The 20,603-nt window shown below is 54.3% G+C and overlaps 2 protein-coding genes across 2 annotated transcripts; one reads left to right on the forward strand and one right to left on the reverse strand.

The window, feature by feature from the left end:
- Window positions 1–1,281: 1,281 nt before the first annotated feature.
- FTL (ferritin light chain) lies at window positions 1,282–2,918 on the forward strand. The gene is given in 4 exon segments (NM_001244131.1): window positions 1,282–1,634; window positions 1,801–1,947; window positions 2,302–2,427; window positions 2,608–2,918. Coding segments are annotated over 4 exon segments (528 nt in total). The 5' UTR covers window positions 1,282–1,532; the 3' UTR covers window positions 2,761–2,918.
- A 1,845-nt stretch (window positions 2,919–4,763) lies between these two features.
- Window positions 4,764–20,381, reverse strand: GYS1 (glycogen synthase 1). The gene is given in 16 exon segments (NM_001195508.1): window positions 4,764–6,277; window positions 6,480–6,560; window positions 6,988–7,151; window positions 7,316–7,411; window positions 8,985–9,111; window positions 9,470–9,583; window positions 11,366–11,444; window positions 11,533–11,592; window positions 12,805–12,911; window positions 13,202–13,322; window positions 13,887–14,004; window positions 14,840–14,984; window positions 15,190–15,375; window positions 16,209–16,400; window positions 18,469–18,650; window positions 20,118–20,381. Coding segments are annotated over 16 exon segments (2,214 nt in total). The 5' UTR covers window positions 20,236–20,381; the 3' UTR covers window positions 4,764–5,953.
- Window positions 20,382–20,603: the final 222 nt, after the last annotated feature.

The raw sequence follows: 20,603 nt of genomic DNA on the forward strand, positions 1-20,603 counted from the left end.
GCACTGCCACCCAGGCACCAACCTGGACCAGACACAATTTTAAAATGTCCCTTAGTTAAAGACAGACATCCCAGCCACCAGTCCTCAGCACCTGTCTCTGATCTTTTTGTTTGTTTCTTAGGGCTGGCACCTGTGGCATATGGAAGTTCCCAGGCTAGGATGTGAATCAGCTACAGCTGTGATCCGAGCTGGGTCTGCGACCTACACCACAGCTCAGGGCAACGCCAGATCCTTAACCCACTGAGCGAGACCAGGGACCGAACCTGAAACCTCATGATTCCTAGTTGGATAGTTTCTGCTGCGCCATGATGGGAACTCCCCCACCTCTGTGATCTTGAAGGAGCATGTGTCAGGCAAGACAGAGGCAGCTTCAGAGAGATTGCTTTGGAGCCAGGATATGCAACCTCAGAGAAACCTCCAAAGTTCCAATGTCCTTTCACCCCTTTCCATCTCAGCTCCCACAAAAACAGTGGGCTTTCAAAAAACCCCACAGGATTCCAAGTGGCCCAATCTTTTGAGGGCTCCCAAAGGGCTCTCCAAGAGCCCCCACCTCTTTAAGAAGATCCCACTAGGCTTCCAGAAACATCCCTCTCCCTTATTCCCAGGCTGAATCCCAGGGCTCTCCAACTGTCTCTTTTAATCTTGCAGATCACCTCAAGGGCCCAAGACTTCCCCCTGGAAGTTTCCATAAAAATAGGGACTTCCATGGTCTTCCGAATTCACTTTTGAGTGAACCCCAAGTCTCCAGGTGCCCCAGCCAACCCATTTCACAGAGAGCGCCCTAAGTATCTAGAAATATCTCACAGCCTTCCAAACTTCCCAATGATCGAGGGCCCCCCCCAACCCGACCCCTTATCTCCCAGGGCAACCCCACTCCTCTGGACGTTTCTGCACCTCTGAGGAACCCCCAGGGCTCCAGAAAAGTCCTCGCTCTGACACAACCCCCGCATCCAACCTACTTTCCTGAGACATCCTCAGGAACCAAGAATCATTATTTTCCAGGGCTCCCAGTGCTCTCACTAATCTTTCACTACCAGGAAGTACCCCTAGAATTCTCTCACTTCCCAGATTTAGTCCCAGAACCCTTGCTCCCCATGAAACCCCCCATCCCGCGATTTCTCCTTTCACAACAACCTCGCGCTCAGAGCGCGTGACTTCCCTACCTCCGGGCGGGAGGCTGGGGCTCCTATCTGCTCCTGATTGGTCACGAGCGAGCTCCAAGTCCAGCCTCCCGCCCCCGCAGATTGGCTGACTCCTCTCCCCGACCGCCCCACTGCTCAGGTTCCCCGCGCGCTATAAAAGGAGCCGCCCTGGCCACAAACTCGCAGTGTGCTCGGCGGTCCCCCGGATCTGTCTCTTGCTTCAACAGTGTTTGGACGGAACAGACCCAGGGACGCCCCTTGCTCCAGCCTCCGACTACCCTCCAACCTTTTTTCCAGTCGCAACCTTCGGACTCCGCCTCTCAGCTATCTTCAGTCTCCGGGACCAGCCAACACCATTTTTTGAGCTTAGCTCCTTATTGCCGACCAGCCATGAGCTCCCAGGTTCGTCAGAATTATTCCACCGAGGTGGAGGCCTTCGTCAACCGCCTGATCAACATGCATCTGCAGGCCTCCTACACCTACCTCTCTCTGGTAAGGGTCCCCAAGATGCCCCCGGCCCAAGTTTCCCTTAGCTGCGCACCTCTGACCCTCTGCGCACGCGCTGGCCTTCTTTGTCCCACTGTGTAGTTGGAAGGCGGAGTCCGCAAGCCCGGCCTCGCCTCCGGCTAACCATTGTTCACGCCTTCTCTTCCCGCAGGGCTTCTATTTCAACCGCGACGATGTGGCTCTGGAGGGCGTGAGTCATTTTTTTCGCGAATTGGCCGAGGAGAAGCGCGAGGGTTCGGAGCGTCTCTTGAAAATGCAAAACCAGCGCGGTGGCCGCGCCCTCTTCCAGGACGTGCAGGTAAACAGTGTGAGCAGCGGACTACGATTCCCAGCGGCCCCTGCGCTTGAAGCCCTTTGACCAGGGCTGTTCAGGCACGGCGTAGGCTTCTGGGAGATGGAGTTCAGTTTTGTGTGGGTGGTTGTATTACAGCTGGAAACGGAGGCGGGTTCAGTTCCCCCACGAAGTGGCGGTCCAGACCGCAGCGTGTGGTATCCTGGAGCGTAAGGTTGTGAGACACTGAGGGTGATCGATTTAAGCTCTTAGACGTTTTTTCGGCTTAAGCCCTAACTCCCGTCACTACTGGGAAATTAGTTTTTAGTCCTTTCCAGCGTGTGCGTGGTTAGTACTGAGCGGTCTCTGCCTTCCGTATAGAAACCATCTCAAGATGAGTGGGGTAAAACCCAGGACGCTATGGAAGCCGCCCTTCACTTGGAGAAGGGACTGAACCAGGCTCTTGTGGATCTGCATGCGCTGGGTTCTGCCCGCGCAGACCCCCACGTGAGTATCTCCATTTTCTCCCTATCCATCCCAAGACCTTTCCTGGCAGGAAGCCTGCATCTTGAGTTAATAGTTAACCTTGGCCACGTTTGATTGGGCTCATTGCCTTCTGAGCCTCCCTCCCCCATCCATCACATTGTTAGATTTACAAATGGTAACATTTTCTCTTCTATCACTCAGCTCTGTGACTTCCTGGAGAACCACTTCCTGGATGAGGAGGTGAAGCTCATCAAGAAGATGGGCGACCACCTGACCAACCTGCGCAGGCTCTCTGGTCCGCAGGCTGGGCTGGGCGAGTACCTCTTCGAAAGGCTCACACTCAAGCACGACTAGGAATCTCTGGAGCCCAGGGGCCTTGGAGGCGCTCCTCTGGTGCCTGGGCTTCTGCCGGAAGCCCCTTTCTGCAGCCACGAGGCACCATTCTTAACCACCCTGGAGCCCTCTCCCAAGTCTTGGACCAAATGGAAACAATAAAAGCTTTTTGCAGCAGATCGTTTTGGTTTTGTATGTGTAATGGGGGAAATAAGAGGTGGGATCTACTGTCACAAAGCTTCTGGCCCGAGAGAGAAGGTGCTGTGTCTTTTAAGGCAAGATGGCAGTAGCAGATTCTCCGCTTTGGGGGGCTGTCATCTTACTCCAACTAGATAGTAGAGCCCAGATTCCAGGGAGGGTCTACTTAGACCTGGGCTTGGTAGATAACAGTAGCTGGAAACTGGTTCAGATGAGTGATTATGTTGCCAGGCACTGCCACCCTCTGAAAGTACTGACTCAATCTTGAGAGGTTAAGGAGGACTGAGCTTCTTTATTAAATGGGTGAATTGAGACAATTAACTAAATCGGCCATGGCAACCAGGGAGCACACCCAGGTCTGGCCTAAGGCTGCTTGGAGATCCTTATTATATGGGTGAGTGGAGGCAATTGTTTTTTTTGTCTTGCCTTTTCTAGGGCCACACCCGCAGCATATGGAGGTGTCCAGGCTAGGGGTCTGATCGGAGCTGTAGCAGCCGGCCTACACCACAGCCACAGCAACTAGGGATCCAAGCCACATTTGCGACCCACACCACAGCTCATGGCAACGCTGGATCCTTAACCCACTGAGTAAGGCTGGGGATGGAACCCAGGGATCGAAGCCACAACCTCATGGTTCCTAGTCAGATTCGTTAACCACTGAGCCACGATGGGAACTCCTAGGCAATTACTCTAAATTGCCCATAGCAACCAGGGGGCACCCCCAGGTCTGACCTCTTAAGATCTGCCTCGCAGATCCAAGGCAACTCTATGTAAAACCTGACTCACTTCTGAGCAGCTGGGGGCACGTGATATGAAAGAGGAACTGAGCTAAAAGCTGCTGGCTCAGCACAGAAACAGAATGTGAAATTGTCCAAATGGCAACTGGAGAGCTTAGCAGGCAACCGCTGGGTCCATCCTGTTTTTGGTAGGTGAAATGGCCACTGGATATCTGTTCTTTTGTGGGCTCAGCACCAAGCCTGGTGATTCTGGTGGGGGAGGGGACTTCTGTGTCTGGCAAAGACAGTGGCCAAGGGGAAGGATGATCACATGTCCAAATTCTAACAATCGAGCTTTTGACTCCCCTGAAAAGCAACTGGTTCAGAGGGAAGACTAGGACTGAGATTTTTTTCTCAGAAGCAAGAGTCATTCAGAGAAGAGAAGGGCCAAAGTCCAGAAGTCACAGTCCTGAACACATGCTCTAAGCTTTTGGCACTAATAGAAATGTTCTATATAGGAGTTCCCTCGTGGCATGCTGCGTGAAGGATATGGCATCTCTATGGCAGCCCCGGCAGCTGCTAAGTTGAGGAGGGTTGGATCCCTGGCCCCGGAACTTTCACATGCTATAGGCATGGCCAAAAAACAAAACAAAAAAATCAAAACCAAGAGGTGTCTTCCTTTGAAATAACACTGGAGTTCCCGGCATGGCTCAGTGGTAATGAACCTGACTGGTATCCATGAGGTTGCGGGTTCAATCCCTGGCCTTGCTCAGTGGGTTAAGGATCTGGCTTTACTGTGAGTTGTGGTATAGGTCGCAGTCATGGCTCTGATCCCTAATTGCTGTGGCTGTGGTGAAGGCCAGCAGCTGCAGCTCTGATTCACCCTCTAGCCTAGGAACCTCCATATGCTGCTCCATATGTGTGGCCCTAAAAGGACAGCAAAAGAAGCAAAGAGAAAGGAATAACACTGGAATCCAATGGCAATCCAAGACAGCAGGATGAGACAAGGGATCAGGGACCCACTTGTTAGTTGGGGTTGGAATAGGATGTTAAGAGGAGGGAGGGGCCAGGACTGAGGCCCACCAAGCCCTCCCGTCAGACTAGACCTGATATTCTTAAATATAGATGTATTTTTTTCATCTCTGGACACACTTCAATCGCAACCCTTCCGCCCTCCCCCCCCCCAACTGCAAACCAAGTGCAGCAGAAACAGCACAGCACACGTGAGGGGCCCCTCCCTCTCACCAAAGCTGGGGGTCAGGCACAGCTTGGGATGGAAGAGCCTCGAGGTAAATATGGAGGATCTAGAATCCAGTGGGTCGAGTTCTAGACCAGGGGGCAGGGATCAGGAGGCAGCACAGCGGCAAGGTTCTAGATCCGACAGCCGGGACCTAGAACCCAGTGGTTTCATGATGCGATGCGTCTAGCAGACAGGGCTTGTGGTAGGGGGGGAAGGGTGCAGGGGGAGAGAGACACTTGTCCTCAGCAGAGGGATTTCCCGCAGGGCACAGGAGTCTAGAAATATGGGCAAGCATTCAGACTCAGGGAAGGAGTAGGGCCTGGTCCAGAAAAGGCCAGAAAGGCATCCAGGCCAATGTCAGTATGTTCTCCAGAAGGAATGAGAAGCCAAGTGCTCCTGCCCCAACTTGCCTGACCAAAGTAGGGAGGAAGTGGGGGGGGGAGATCCTCCAGGCAGAGCCCAACACCCAGAGAGGGCTAGATCAAGATCAGAGTAAACACGAGGGCACTGGCCTGGAGCCCGAGTCCTAGAGTCCAAATGGAGCGCCTGAGATCAGTTAAGTCCCTGAAAGTGCCCCAGCTCTGGACTTGATTGTCTCATTAGAAGGGACGCCACGTGGTTTCCAGTGCTTGGCGGCCCCCAGGTCAGGCCTGAGCGTGGCAGGTTCTGAATGCTGCAGAAGGAGCAAGCCTCAAAGGGCTTAGGAGCCTCAGCACAGAAGGCAACAGAGCAGGTTTCTGAAAACCTCTGGCACCACAGCAGGGTAATAATGGCATATCCCTGGCCTCTGGGACTCAGGCCAGGTGGGTGGGGGTGGGGAGGGGACTCCAGGGCACAGATTATGCATTCTGGAACCCAAGAAAGGCACAGTGTTGTGGATTCCGGAGTATTGAGGATTCCAAAGGAGAGGCGAGAGGGGCTGGAGTGTATGGCGGAGGTGGTGGGGCCGTGGACCCCACAGAGAGTTGGGGATCTGGAGTGGAGTTTAGAAACAGCGCCATTCTGCAGCCACCCTCTGGATAAGGGAAGCAAGGCTGGCTGGGAGTGTGGGGCTGGGGTTTTAGTTGCGCTCCTCTCCCAGGGAGCTGGCGGGGCTGAGGGGCTCGCTGGGGGTGCTGAGTGAGCTGGATGGCCCTGTGTCCACGGAGCCGCGCTTGCTCCCGCTAGTGGAAGAGGTGCAAGAGGCGCGTCGAGGCCACTCGGGGGCGCGGATATTGCGCCGATCCTTGGCGGCCTCCTCGTCCTCGTCATAGCGCTCGCCGTCTTCATCAGGTGGTCCATCCCGCGGTTCCTCCTCATCCTCACTCTGGTGTGGACTCGAATGGCGCGACAGCGAAGGCGATGGTGGCACTGATGCTGGCCGTGGGTAGCGGTAGCCCTGGGTCTGTGTGCGGGGCGCGGGGGGGGAGGGGATGTGGGCACAGACTGCGGAGTGAGCAGAGGCCCCTACAGCCAGCCTGGGTGTCCAGCGTCCCTGAGCCCTTGCAACTTCAGGAGGGAAACCCCACTGGATCCCAGGGCACCCTACCCAACCCTTCTAGCTCCCTGGCCCACCTCTCCTCCAGAGAGAACACAGGTCCACTTACTGCGTCAGCTTCGTGGGGCTCGTAGGTGAAGTGTTCTGGAAAGGCCTTGGCCAGTGCCATGTGGCGTGCAGACATGTAGTACTTGGGGGCAGGGAGAGAGGAGAGCGGGCATCAGAAGGCTGGAGTCAAATCTGCCCCCGCTGGAGCAGATTTGGGTCTCGGGAAAACGCTGGCTACAACTTTTATGCAGATGAGTGCACACTGAGCGGTCTTTCAATTGGCCTCTTTCTGGCTCCACCCCCTTATGTAGATGAGCAGAGCTGCTGCAAGAAATTTCTGAGCCACACACTAGGAACGCAGAACTCTTCAATCAGGTAATCTCTCGGTCCAAACTCCTATGCAAATAGAGAACCACCCCAGAGGGTCTTCCAGCCAATGTGGATTAATTTCTTAAAGGGGCCGCAACCATTACAATTAGGAAGAGACCGGGCTTTTAGTACTGCGAAAGCCGAGACCCAGAGCCAGAAGCGGCTGATTCAGCAGCAAAGGACAGGGAAGGGAGTTATACCCGGCCTAGGTATTTCCAGTCCAGAAGGTCGGAGAGGCGCTCGGTGCGGTTCCGCTGGATAATGCGCTGCCGCCGACTCTGCTGGCAGAAGCTGTAGAGGAAGGAGGTGAGCTGCGAGCAGGAATCATCCAGGCTGCGGAACCGCCGGTCCAGAATGTAGATGCCTGTCAGGGCCAGGACGGGGGTCTCAGAAAACAGACTGGGGAAACCTCCATTCACTCTGAGACTCAGCGGCACCAAGACGCCTCCTCCCACTGGGAGTCAGGAGTCCACCCCCTCCCCTCCTCCCTCTGATCCAAGAGTCCCAGCTCTCAGTCCGGGCGCTGACCGTAAGCCGAGGGGTCTGCGATGTGTTCCTCCATGAAGCAGCCGAAGCCGGAGAGGTTGGTGGAGATACTGGGGATACCCATAACCGTGCATTCAGCTGCGGGAAGGCGTGAGAAAGGCCCGCTAAGGTTTCCTCCTCTTTCGTCTCTTAAATCCCAATAAAAGCCGCAATGGCGCCCTCTACTGGTGCCTTTACCAAGTGCGGGGGTGGGTGGTGCTGGGCCGAGCAAGTCACGAGCCAGAAAAATCAGGCTGCGCTTTAGACTACGTTTCTTAGAGGAGAAGCCAAGAGGCAGCGAAGAGGGAGTTAGTTCACTTGCTCCAAGACCTCAGGGTAAGGAAGAGTTTATAACTGGGCAATAAGGATCCTAATTTATTTAACAAGGGACTCTGGGGGCCATTTCAGTTACTCCTCATAACCTATAAGATACTTTCTTGTGCCAGACTAAACGGTTTTACTTGTCATACCTTTAGAGCCTGTTTTGACATGAGATAAGGCAGGGTCTCTCGTTATTACTATTGCTGTGTCCAGAGCGCCTACTATGCCTTGTTTACTACCTTAAATAACGCTGAGAAACGTTTCAGGGAGTTTATTATTACTCTTATATGAGTGTTCCTAAAAACCTTTCACTAAAAATAACAAGTCTTGAGGTTCCCATTGTGGCGCAGCAGAAACAAATCCCACTAGGAACCATGAGGTCCCCAACTTCACTTAGTGGATTAAGGATCCGGTGTTGTCAAGAGCTGTGGTGTAGGTCGCAGACACGGCTCGGATCTGGCATTGCTGTGGCTGTGGTGTCGGCCGGCAGCTGTAGCTCCGATTGGACCTCTAGTCCGGGAACTTCCATGTGCCCATGTGCGTGGGTGTGGCCCTAAAAAGCAAAACATTTAAAAACACAGGAAAGATCTTCCGCGTGGTGGCACAGCGGAAACAAATCTGACTAGTGTCTGTGAGGATATGGTTCAATCCCTGGCCTCGCTCAGTGGGTTAAGGATCCGGTGTTGCTGTGAGCTATGGTGTAGGTCCTAGACGCGGCTCGAATCCTGTGTTGCTGTGGCTGTGTGTAGGCTGGCAGCTGCAGCTCCGATTTGACCCCTAGCCTGGGAACTTATATATGCCACAAGTGCGACCCTAAAAGCAAAAAAAAAAAAAAAAAAGGAAGGAGCGTGACTGTCACTGTCACTAAACTGTGCATTTAGCTGTTCTTGGGGGGACCCAGCAGTAGCAAACTCGGGGAAGTAACTTTTTTTTTGGTCTTTTCAGGGCCATACCCGAGGCATATGGAGGGTCCCAGGCTAGGGGTCAAATCGGAGCTGTAGCCACCGACCTATACCACAGCCACAGCAACTCAGGATCCAAGCCACATCTGCAACCTACATAGCAGCTCACGGCAATACCGGATCCTTAACACACTCAGCGGGGCGCAGATCAAACCAGCATCCTCATGGAGACTAGCTGGGTTCTGAACCCGCTGAGCCACAAAGGGAACTCCAGGAGGAAGTCATGTGGGAACCCTGACATCATCAGCCCTCTAATTACTCATCACATGAGCTCCTTGCCACGAAAACACATGAACAGACTGTTGTCCTTGTTCCTTTTTTACAGAGAAGCTTCAGGCTTAGGGAGGCTGAGTGCCTTGTCCTGGGATCAGGCCCGATGCTGCACTCACCTGGCGTGTAGCCCCAAGGCTCGTAATAGGAGGGAAAGACGCCAAGGTGGCAGCCACGGACAAATTCCTCGTAGTCCACGGGGAGCAGGGGGCTCGTGGAGGAGAGGAACTCCGGGTGAAAAATTACCTGGCAGTGAAAAACAAAGGCTCAGCCCAGGCACCTCACCTAGCTACTCCCTGAGGTTTCCAGGGCGGCCCAGAGAGGATGAAAAAATTGTCGAAAGTCACCCAAGTCAGTGTCAGGACAACAACTGGAATCCAAGTCTGTCTGCCTCAGAAGCTAGGAATCTTTCTAAACATAGCAGTCCTCTGATAAACTAGGGGACTCGGGGAATGTGAGGCCCAGGCTCCGCTCCCATATCAACCCCAGGCTCCACCCCCATATCACCCCAGGCTCTGCCCCCACATCACCCCCCAGGCTTTCTTCCCCCCGCCCCCAAGAGCCCCTATCACCATGCCCAACCCACCCTGGCCAGTGCCCTCACCTTGACCCTGTCGGCACTACTGTTGAAGAGGCCAATTCTCCGGATAGTGGTCAAGATAGGGTCCGAGGAGTCATCCAGCATATTGTGGGTGCACACAGGGGGGAACGACTGCCGCTATAGGGGCCACAAGTGGGGCGCGGCAGTTAGGGAAGGGGCAGAGGGCTCCCTACTGCCCCATGAGCCATGTGGATCCTGGGGATCCCAGGAGACCGCAATCCCTAGCAGGATGTGGAGCCACAAACCCAGGAGATGGCCAGCAGTTACGGACTTCCCACTTGGCTCTCTCCATCAAGGTCTTCTTTTCCCTTTAGCCCACCAGGAGCCAAAAAGAAACTACAATCCCCAGCTGTCTCTGAGGCAGAGCCAGTGTTAAAACGCCTACGGCGAGTGGGAGCTATCTCATTCTGTACTCTGGGCTATGCACAGAGCAATGCAAAGGAGGAGCTCCCACTGTGGCGCAATGGGATTGGCAGTGTCTTGGGAGTGCTGGGATGCAGGTTTGATCCCCAGCCAGGCACAGTGGGTTAAGGATCTGGGGTTGCTGCAGCTGTGGCTTAGGTTGCAACTGTGGTTCAGATCTGATCCCTGGCCCAGGGACTCCATATGCCATGGGGTGGCCAAAAAAGGAAAAAACAAAAAAACCCCAAAGGAACTGTAATTCCCAGTAGTTGATGGGGCCAGAGTCTGTGCCCTTCATGGGCTGCTTGCTGGATGTTACAATTTCCTTCTGAAAATCCTGGATCTCTTTATCTCCAAGTCCCTTTTACTCTCCACCCTGGAATTCCCTGTACCTTCACCCTCAAAAGAGGCCGAAAGACAGAGTTCCCTGGTGGCTCAGCAGGTTAAGGATCCAGCATTGTCAGTGCTGTGGCATGGGTTCAATCCCTGGCCCAGGAACTTCTACATGCCACAGATGCAGCCAAAAAAAGAGGCCCAAGGAAACCAAAATTTCCAAGTCACTGGAGAAGACACGGTGAGTGTGATAGCAGTTCTTTGCAGCTGTCCCATCATTCCTCATCTTTCATCTCATTAAAAGATACTTCTCATCTTAACAGTCTGACTCCAGGAGCCCAGGACACTAGAACTCCCAGGAGCCCCACAGCAAAAGCATCCTCAGTGACGCCGACTACCTTAGGGACTATTGGAAATTATAATTTGGCTAAAAGCAGTTCATACCTTGTTTATGCAACTTGCCTGTCTAGGTTTCCATTCCCCAGGAAATGGATCAGCAGTCCTGCCCATGGGTACCAAAGACCCTTGACGCCAAAGAATAAAAGAACTCTAATTCCCAGGAGTCTCTGGGGCAAGGGAAGTCAATGTAATAGAAAGCACCAGGGGCTGCTGGGAGTTGTAGTTCTCATTTAGTGACTGCCAGTTTTTCAATGGGTCTGGGGACTGTCACAGCCAGCAGGATAAGAAAGAGCAGCTGCTAGGAGGTTTCAGTGCTCTTCAGGAAATAAATGTTTTAGCTGATCTCCTGGCTCTAGTCCCTACAGGCTCAACAAAACTACCACTCCCAGCAGTCTCTGGGGGAAGAGGCGGAGGTAGCGTGCAGCAAGTCCTAAGGACAGCTGGGAGTTGTAGTTCTCCTTTTGTGGCTCTTGACGTTAGTCTATAGTTCTTTTCACCTTTTGTTATAGACCCCCAAGGACTCAAAGAAACTACAACTCCCAGCAGGCCCTGTAGGAGACTAAGCTGTGGGAAAAACAGGCTGCCCTCAGGGCTTCTGGGAATTGAGCCTTTACCAGTCGGCTCACACCTTCCTGTGGATTCCTGGAACAAGAACTGCCAATAAAGCAGAACTCCCAGCAATCTCTGGGGTCAGAGCTAACATGGCAAGCTTGTCCTGGGGCTGCCGGGAATCGCCGTCTCTCTACTCAGGAGGCCAAACCATACCTGCGTGGCAAAGATGGCTCTCTTCATCATGGTGAAATCCTCCTTGTCCAGCATCTTGTTCATGTCTGGGAGGCTTCCCCTGTAAGGTGAGCAGGGGGATGCATCTGGGAATGGGTGAGGAGAGACCAGAGCTTGGGAGGATGCAGGGTTGAGGGCGGGACACTCACACCAGCAAGGATTCATAAAGCTTCCTCCCAAACTTCTCCTTCACCGTGTTGGCCGTATCCCTGGAAGAAGCAGAACATTCCATTAGCACCAGCTACCATTTATTGTTAGGCTTCTGGGGCAGCTGGGAAGTTGAGGCGCGGGCAGAGAAGCCCTGGAGGGGTTTCTGGCTGGAGGACAGGGACTCGGGGAATAGGCCCTGGAAAGCTGGAATCCCTTGCGTCTTGCCTGAGCTGTGTGGCCAGGGACAGGTGGCCTTCCCTCTCTGACTTCAGTGACTCATCTGTCAGATGGGGATTAAAAATAGAAGCAACCTCAAAAGTTTGCCATGAGAATTCGATGAGGTCATGACAAAAAGTGCACAGTGCCCGGCACACAGAGAGCCTTCCAGAAATGTCGGCTATTATTAGGACGTGTGCTAGTCCTGGCCATGGCGATGCTAAGCCCCAGTTTATAGAAAGGGAAAATCATGTTCCGAGAGAGGAAAATGTATGGACACAAGTAAAGCGAACAAAGAGTGCCACCCGACAGCTTGGTAGCTATTCCTCTGTTCATGGTCCTCTCAGCTCTGGCCTCATTTCCCACCCCTTCTCCCTTGGGCACTCTGCTCCAGCCTCGCTGGCCTCCTTGCTGAGGCATGTCTCAAACATGCCTTAGGGCCTTTGCACTTGCTTTTCCCTCTGCCTGAATTGCTGGTCCCCAGATACACCCAGGGCTCCCTCCCTCGTTTCCTCTCCGGGCTCAGTGTGGCCTGTCCTGTCAACGCTATCTCATATTCCAGCCCTGCTTCTTTTGTCAGAGCACGTTCTATAGAACTTTCTAGAATGTGAAGTCAATGAGGGCTGGGATTTTATCTTTTCTCGTTCACAGCTATGTTCCCAGTGCCTGGAATAGCCCCTGGCACACAGTCGGAGCTCACTGAGTCTCTGATGGCTAATGAATGGGTTTTACAGATGGGGAAACTGAGGCTTGGAGAGAGGGAGTGGTCTGCGTAAAGTCACAAGCCAGAGAGGAACAGGGCCTGGGGGAGGACCTCGCCAGTTTGATATCAGAGCCCTGGCTGTGCTGTTACACTCATCCTGCCGGCAACTGTGACTTTATCGTGCCCCTGAGCTGGAAGCAACTGAAGCAAGTGACTTTCTTAGAAATCAGTGTGGGGGGGTGGGGTGGATCATGTTACAGATGACAAAACAGAGACTCCAGGAGAAACAGGGGACCCAGAGCACACAGCTGGGAGTGGGAACGGCAGGGATGCGGGGCCAAGGGCTGCTGACCAAAGCTGCTTGCGCACGGCTTGGCCCTTAAGGGTTTCCACATTGAAATTGTTGGTCCGGGCCGGCATGATGAAGAAAGCAACCACTGTCTGCTCGCTGCCGTTCACCTGGGACAGAGGAAAGGGGTGTGTGTGAGTGTGAAAAAGTCACATGGGAGAAGATTGAGCCCCCCACCCCTATTTTCCAGCCCCTAAGACCGCTAGGACCCTGCCATGCCCCTTCCTGTCAAGGGGAATCATAGGACAGAATTACCATAGGACTCTGATCTTCTTCCTGGATCCCTACACTCCTGCTTCACACAGGGGTGTCCCTGCCCCCACCTCCCCAGGTCTCTATTCTCCCCAGTCATGTGCCGATTCTCTCACCCGCCTTTGTCCCCTTACAGCCCAGGCCTTACTCTGAGCAGATAGTTGAGCCGGGCCAAAGCCTCCAGGAAAACGTCAGCCCCCTTGTTGGAGAACTCATAGCGCCCCGCGATAAAGAAGTACAAGGTCTTGTCCAAGTTGAAGTCCAAGTGCCTAAAGAAGCCACAAGGCAGGGTGAAGCCCAGTCCCTTACCGTCTAGCCCTGGCCTCGAAACTACAAACCCCAGAAGGCACAGGGGCAAAGAACATCTTAAGACAGAGGCATCATGGGAACCTCCGGGAACTGTGGTTCTTTTCTCCTTAGATGGGGCTCTCCTTAAATACTCAGCCATTGCTCTGGAGCTCAAGAACTTAAGAGGCTGAGCCCTGGAGTTCCAGCTGTGGCTCAGCGTGTAAAGAACCCAATCAGTATCCATGAGGATGCAGGTTTAATCCCTGGCCTTGCTCAATGGGTTAAGGATCCAGCGTTGCCTGAGTGGTGGTGTAGGTCACAGATGCGGCTTGGATCTGGCGTGTGGCTGTGGCTGTGGCTGTGGTGTAGGCCGGCAGCTACAGCTCTGGTTCGACCCCTAGCCTGGGAGTTTCCATATGCTGTGGGTGTGGCCCTTAAAAAAAAAAAAAAAAGAGTCCGAGCCCTTAGCTGTCACTTCTTTGGCCCCAGAAGTCTGGGCTCCCAACCCCCGCCTCTCTCAAGACCTAGGTATCTGGCCTACATACCCATAGAAATGGCCCCGCACAAACTCCTGGATTCGAGCCTTGCTCTGAGCATGGAGGTTCTGGAACTCATGCATGGCAGAGAATTTCTTCACATTCAGTCCATTGGGGGTCACGATATCTGGGATTGGGGGAGAAGGTCCTGCATTTCATTTCTTCATTTCTTCATTCAGATCAACGTGGCTGAATGAAGAAATGAAGGAAAGACTCCTTTCACAATAGCTTTGTTTTGATAGCTTCTCTGAGTGTTCCTGTGGTGACCTAAATGCCCTGCCACTCAGATGCCTTCCTACCCAGTATTTCTTGCTTATGTTCACAAGCCTAACTACAACTCCCACTAGCCATTCAGGCTAACCAAACAGGGAGCAGATCAACACTGGGGCTTCTGGGAGTTGTAGTTCTTTTGTTTCCTCTGGTCGACTCTGAGCTCGGGGAAACGGTTTAACATCTCCATCCTGCTTCTCTACCTTCAAGCCTCTTTTAGGGCCCCAACCATCTCCTATTCTCATAGAAATTAACACATATCAGTGAAAAACTATAACCCCCATCAGCTCCTTGGACAAAATTCCAGGAATATAAAGAGCTGACCAGCCAAAGGCCTTCTGGGAGCTGTAGTTCTCATTTATACCCATTGGGAATAGATGCTATCGTTCTGGAAGAGTAACTTGTTCCAACACTGCTTTTCTCAAAAATAAAATCTAATGAACCTCCTTCCTCTTTCAGAAGAGCAATACTGACATTAGTCAATAAGCGAATTTTACCATTTCTGAAATATTAAAGAAACTACATTTCCCATTAGCCTCTAGGGTATACAGCCAAGTGGCTTCATATTCAGGTCACCAATATGGGTCTTCTGGGAGTTGTAGTCCCCTGCTCTTTACAACAAAGAAATTGGGACAGGGTTTGGCATAGACTGCCTCCTCATTCATGTCTATGGACCCCAGCCTATTTCCTACCTGGTTTCCTTTTGAGTAGGTGCTGAGCCTCGATGGCAGTAATCTGAGACACGGTAGTGAAGACATGAGCGCAGTGGGCTGCTGCCCGCTCCATGCAGTAGCGGTGATAGATTTGCCTCTCACCTGCTTCCTTGTCCACATTGAACTGGGCCGGGAGGGAAGGCAATCAGGTTAGAAGTACTGGGGAGAGGACTGGTGGCCCAGACTCTAGAGTCTTTGGGAAGGTTGGGGCTGGAGACTTGGACTCCTGGGTCCTGGGGGAAGAGGGACCTTGATCCCCTTGGACTTCAGACACTTCTGGGTTGTCCTGAAATATCAGCAGCCCCCCATGTGCCACACTCCCAGCTCACATTCTCCAGGTTGTTGTAGAAGTCCACAGCACCAGCACATAGGTATCGCCCCAGCAGCGTGGCGTGGGTGGTGAAGATTGTAGCCACAGGCAGTCGCCGGGCACGGCACAGGCAGAGTCCGATGCCCGCCAGCCACTCGTGGAAGTGTGCGACCACATGTGGTTTCTCCTCGCTCTGGGCCAGGAACTGTGGGGCAACAGGGACAGGGCCACTGTGTCTCCATGTGTGTTGCGAAGACAACCAGCAATCCCCAAGATGGATGAGGAAGCAGGGGAGAGGTAGATCTGTCTCCATTACTACACAGCGTGGGGTGGCTCACTGCAATCCCCAGTGGAGAGACAAGCTGACTCATCCCCAAAGGCTGATGGGAGATGTGGGGTTTTGGGCCAACCTTCCAAGTCCCAAGAGGGCTGAGTTGGAAAGACTGAAGTTTTGGTGTCCCCAAATCCTGAACACAATTCTTGGAAATGCTTTACATCCATCAAGAGTAGACCTGTACCCAATACTGGCAGAAGGACTACAACTCCCCAGAATGCCCTAGGAGCAATCAGTTCATAAACTGTTTTTCCCAGGGTAGGGGAAACAAAGTTTCTTGAACCGTTTAAAACCTAAAAGAGGGTAAGAATCAGGATTCCTGGTGCTCAGATAGGCTGCAGATTCCCAAATACCTGGGAACCCATCTGAGAGCCACGTCTAACTGATAACAGATTAAAGAACTACAATTCCCAGAATTCCCTGGGATGAGCCTTCCTGTCAAGTCTGCCTTTCCAAGAGCTAAGGCTTAGAATGCCTATATTTGGGAGACTGGAGCAGAAGAAGGTGGGGTTGGGAGCCTAGATCTCTGAGGAAAGAAGAATCTGGGACCTCGTATGTTTATGTTCCTTTAATCCTTGGATTAAAGGACTACAACTCCCAGAAAGCTCTGGGAGAAAACAGACACTCCAGTCAGGGGCTCATGGCCATTGTCATTTTGTGGCCTGGGGTCAAAAGGAGTGGCAAGGAGTGGCAGTGGGGCCTACCTCACCCAGGAACCAGGTGGTGAGGAAGCCAAAAAGGACGGCGTCGTTGGCCTCGCGGTCGTACCAGGGTACCCCGATGCTGCATGTTTCCCACAGCTCCCCTTTCCAGCGCTCCAGGGCCCAGGCTGAGGCCCCCACGTCCAAGAGCACCACCAGCGGGCCCCCCTCGATCAGCCAGCGCCCGAAATACACCTGGGGAGGACCCATAAGGAGGCTTAGAGTTTGGGCCACATGTCCCTGAGCACAGCATCTGCTTTTCTCCAGTCCCTGGGCAGATATCTGGGCTCACGGCCTTGGTTCTTCTAACCTCTTCTGTTTCTGAATCTGCTGCTGATTTCTCACCCACTGCCTTATTTCTCTATTTGCTGTTGGTTATTCCCACCACAAACTTTTCCCATCTCCGAAGCAGCATCTCTGTGTCCCTTGCTTAGTTTCTGTAACAGCTGGGTCGCCTCCCATCACTTATAACACCATGTTGCACGTGTCCTATCTCAGTGTCCCTGCTGCCTTACTTTTCCATCCTGCTAATCATTTCTCCAAGCCGCCGCCTTGTTTCTGTGTTTGCCACCGTATTTCTCTCCCCACCCATCATGCTGCTTTCTCCCATTATCTTTCCTTTCTGCTGCTCACTCCTTCCATGGGATGCTACTTGTACTGTTCTTGCTCCCACACTCACTGCCTTGCTTCTGATCCTTTCACCATAGATTTGTCACCCGCTTCCTCTTTCCTCTGCCCACAGGCCCATCGTGTACTCTGCAGCTTCATTTCTTTTTTTTTTAGGGCCACACCTGTTGCATATGGAGGTTCCCAGGCTAGGGGTCAAATCGGAGCTGCAGCTGCCAGCCTATACCAGTCATAGCAACGCGGGATCCGAGCTGCATCCACGACCTACACCACAGCTCATGGCAACACTGGATCCTTAACCCACGGAGTGAGGCCAGGGATGGAACCCACATCCTCATGGATTATAGTCGGGTTCCTTACTGCTGAGCCACAACGGAAATTCCTGTGGCCTCATTCCTAACACTGGCCACCCACTTTCTCTGCCCTGGGGCTATGTTTTCCTACCCACTGCCTATTTCTAAGCCTTGTGGTCTCATTTCTGCCCCTGCCCCGTTTCTCGGATCTGTTGCTTTCCTCCCGAGACCATGGCCCAGGATCTGTGCCTGCTGCCACAGCACTATCCAGCGGACAAGCCATCCTATTCCTCCCCAATCTGGCTTTTCCCAGCTTTGGAAGCCTGACCCTGATGCCCCTCCCCCTCCCAGCTGTTGTCTGCCCTTTTGCTGGGGGGGCTATTCTTAGGCCCCCAGCACATGGACAGCAGCTGCCATGGGGGAGGGCCTGGACTGCCCCAGGGTTCCTTAGGGACACAGCCCTGCCTGATGGAACTCCAGACCGCACCCCCAACCAAAGGCTGTGAATGAATGAAGGCAGCGCGGCAGCTTTCCCTCGCAGACCCCACCCCGTGTGTACCTCCTTCCTGCTGCTTCATGGCCCTCTCACTGGGGGCCAGCCACTTCTCTGTCATCACTCTTGAATCCTCCTTGGGTGCCTGGGACTCTCCCCTCCTCTCTTGAATGCCTGATGTTGCCCAGCGGAAGCCCTGTCCCCTGGGTCTGCATGCCTACCTCTCCTCTCTCTCTCTTCCTCAACCGTCCATCTTTCTTGTCTCCTTCGAGATCCTTCTCTCTATAACATTGGGCCCCCTCCCTTCGGTATCTCTGTCGCTCTCCCTGCTGCTCTAACTACGGGGGCCACCATCACTTTTGGGGCCACTCAGCCTCTCCCCATCCAGCTCTCTGTCTGTCTGTCCCCCTCATTCTGCAAGCTTGGCTGTTTTTAGTAAAAAGGATGTTGATGATACTCCTGATGACAAATAGCTCACAGACAGGGCTAACTACATGCCGGGACCTGGGCCGAAGACGTTACGAACTAATCCCCCCAAGAAACCTACAAGGTAGATGCCGTGAGCATGTGACTTAGCCAAGGTCAGGCGGCAAGAAGCGGAGAAGGTGAACTTGGACTTCAGGTTCCAGAACGCCTCTTCCGACCTCCGGCCTCACCCCTGGTTGTGTCTGGCTGTCCCTCTAGCTCTTTTTCTCTCTGGATCTGAGGAGCTTGGCCTCGTGGGACCATCTTTCAGTCTGTTTTGTTCCTGCTGTCTGTCTCTCCATTCATTAATATCGATCGTGAGTTTCGGTCCACCCCCTGCTCCTTCTGCTGCTCCCACCCTGTCCTTGGCCGGGCCATGTCCCACCTTGCAGCCCTTGCTGTTCATGGAATCCAGGGTCCTCTTCAGGGCCGGGGTCGGGGGCTCGAGCAGTTCCACCTGGGTCCTCACGCCCTGCTCCGTGTACGGTCCCACCAGGTAGTAGTTGTCGCCCCATTCATCCCCGGTCACCTTCGCCTTCGTCTGCAGCACCGTGTAGATGCCGCCCACTGTGGGCCCAAGTGTGTGAGGGCAGGCCTCAGCCAAGGCCCACAGGTCTGGGGTCTGGGGCAAGGCAGGGGGATGGGGGTGCTGTGCCTAGGAGCCCCAGACCCCTGGCTCAGAGGGAAGAGGGGACGGCGAGCCCCTCCTTTCGAGTCAGAGGAAGGAGGGGAAAGGGGGAGAGGGGGCTGCAGGGTGGTACTCCTGGGTCTGTGAGTGCGGGGGGCTAGGGTCAGGACTTGGAGGGAGGAGGGGAGTGGTCTCAGGCTAGACTTCTGAGTCTGAGAGAAGGGGCTGGGGGCCTGGGCTCCTAGGTGTCAAGGAATTAGGGGCTGGGGCCAAGGATGACAGAAGCTGGCAAAGAGGCCACACCCAGGTTTCCTGAGTTCCTGACTCACAGGAGCTGGGGTTAAATCCCCAGTGCAGCTCTAAGACACAGTAAGGGAGAAGCCCTCTTCTTGTAGGTTCCCACAATTGTCCGAAAGAAGCCAGAGTTATCATTCCTCACCCCCCACACACACCCCCGGAATTCTGCCAACCTGTCCCCACAGGAATGCAGGGCCCTGCCCCTCCCATGACTCCCATCCAGACCCAGGAGGCTGGGGCTCCAGCTTCCTTACCTCCTGGAGCCTGGGCCCTGGAGATCCATGGCTCCGTGTTCACAGCCCCCCCGCCCCCCGCCCCATCTCTCCCAAGACTCAGCAAAGCAAAATCTCAGCTCCCTTCCTTCTGTGGAGCCAGACTGCCTAGCTCCTGGGAGTCCGGCCCCAGCCTTCGGCAAACCCAGAAGCTCTGGCCCTTTGGAGCCTGGGACCCAGAAATCCTGGCCCCCAGCCACTCCCATTCCAGGGCCCAGCCCCTGACCAACTTAGGACTTCCCAGCCTCCCGCTATTCCAGTGCGCATGTGTCTGAGGCCACGGGCTCCGCTACTCTCAGGAACCCAGAGCTCAGGCGCTCAAAGCCCAGGCGTCCAGGCCCCAACTCTCTCTCACCCTAGAAGCCAAGAATTAGGGTCTCCAGCCTCCTCCCATCTTTACTCTCAGAAGACCAGTTCCCGCAGTTCTCCCACCATGCTTCATGCATCCTTTCTCCAAGTGGGCTCCTGCCCAAATCCGAAGTGTATCCTAAGGCCCTCCGTGCTAGGGCCACAGTTCTGAAGTGACAACCTTCCCCGCCCCCAGCTCCTTCCTTATAGCGGACCCACGTCTCTGGTCTTTTTCATTTTAGCCCCCTCTCCCATAGGACCCAGGACCTGGGTTTCCAACCTCCTTTCACCTCAGTCAGGCGGCTCACGCCTCCCTCCAGGGCCCAGGAAACAAATTCCGGCCTCTCCCCAAGGACACAGGAGTCATAGGCTCCTTGCCCAGGACCCAAGAGTCATGTCCTGCAGCCTCACCCTCCTGTTACTCAAGAGTTCCGGGCCCCCATCCCCGACTGCCCTTCTTGTCCCAGCCCTTCTGCTCGGCGTGCTCACCCTTGTTGGCCACCTCCCAGGCCACCTCGAAGAGCACTGTGTTCTCCAGGTCGAATTCATCCTCCCAATCTTCCAGTCCTGGCAATGAGGACATGGACAAAGTGCGGTTTAGAGGCATGGCCGACGCGAGAGGAGGGCTCCGGGGAGCCGCAGGTGGGGGCCCAGGATTTGTCTGAGGAATGCCCTGGGCAGGGCGCTGGGCCAGGTAGCTGCTGCCCGACAGGAAGCTTGCACCGCCCTCGGCTTCCTATTGCACGACCGCACCCCCGCCCGAAGCGCTAGAACCAGTGCTGCAGGCGGCCGCAGCGTCACTGAGCCTAGGGGGGCTCCCGCAGTGAAATCTTGCGGCTGCCAGGAGGCGGTGCCCGCCCCCGGGCCAGTGTCATTGGTCAGCGTCCAGGGGCGGGGCTCTGGAGTCCCCTCATTGGTGGACAGTGTAGGGTTCGCTCATCCCCGCCACCTCCTTGGCTGGCGGGAAGAGCTGGG

This window comes from Sus scrofa, chromosome 6 (assembly GCF_054392235.1).
Source record: "Sus scrofa isolate SSC_HxYL_T2T_F1_AM1 chromosome 6, Sscrofa_HxYL_maternal_Yorkshire_Landrace_v2.0, whole genome shotgun sequence".
Taxonomy (NCBI): domain Eukaryota; kingdom Metazoa; phylum Chordata; class Mammalia; order Artiodactyla; family Suidae; genus Sus; species Sus scrofa.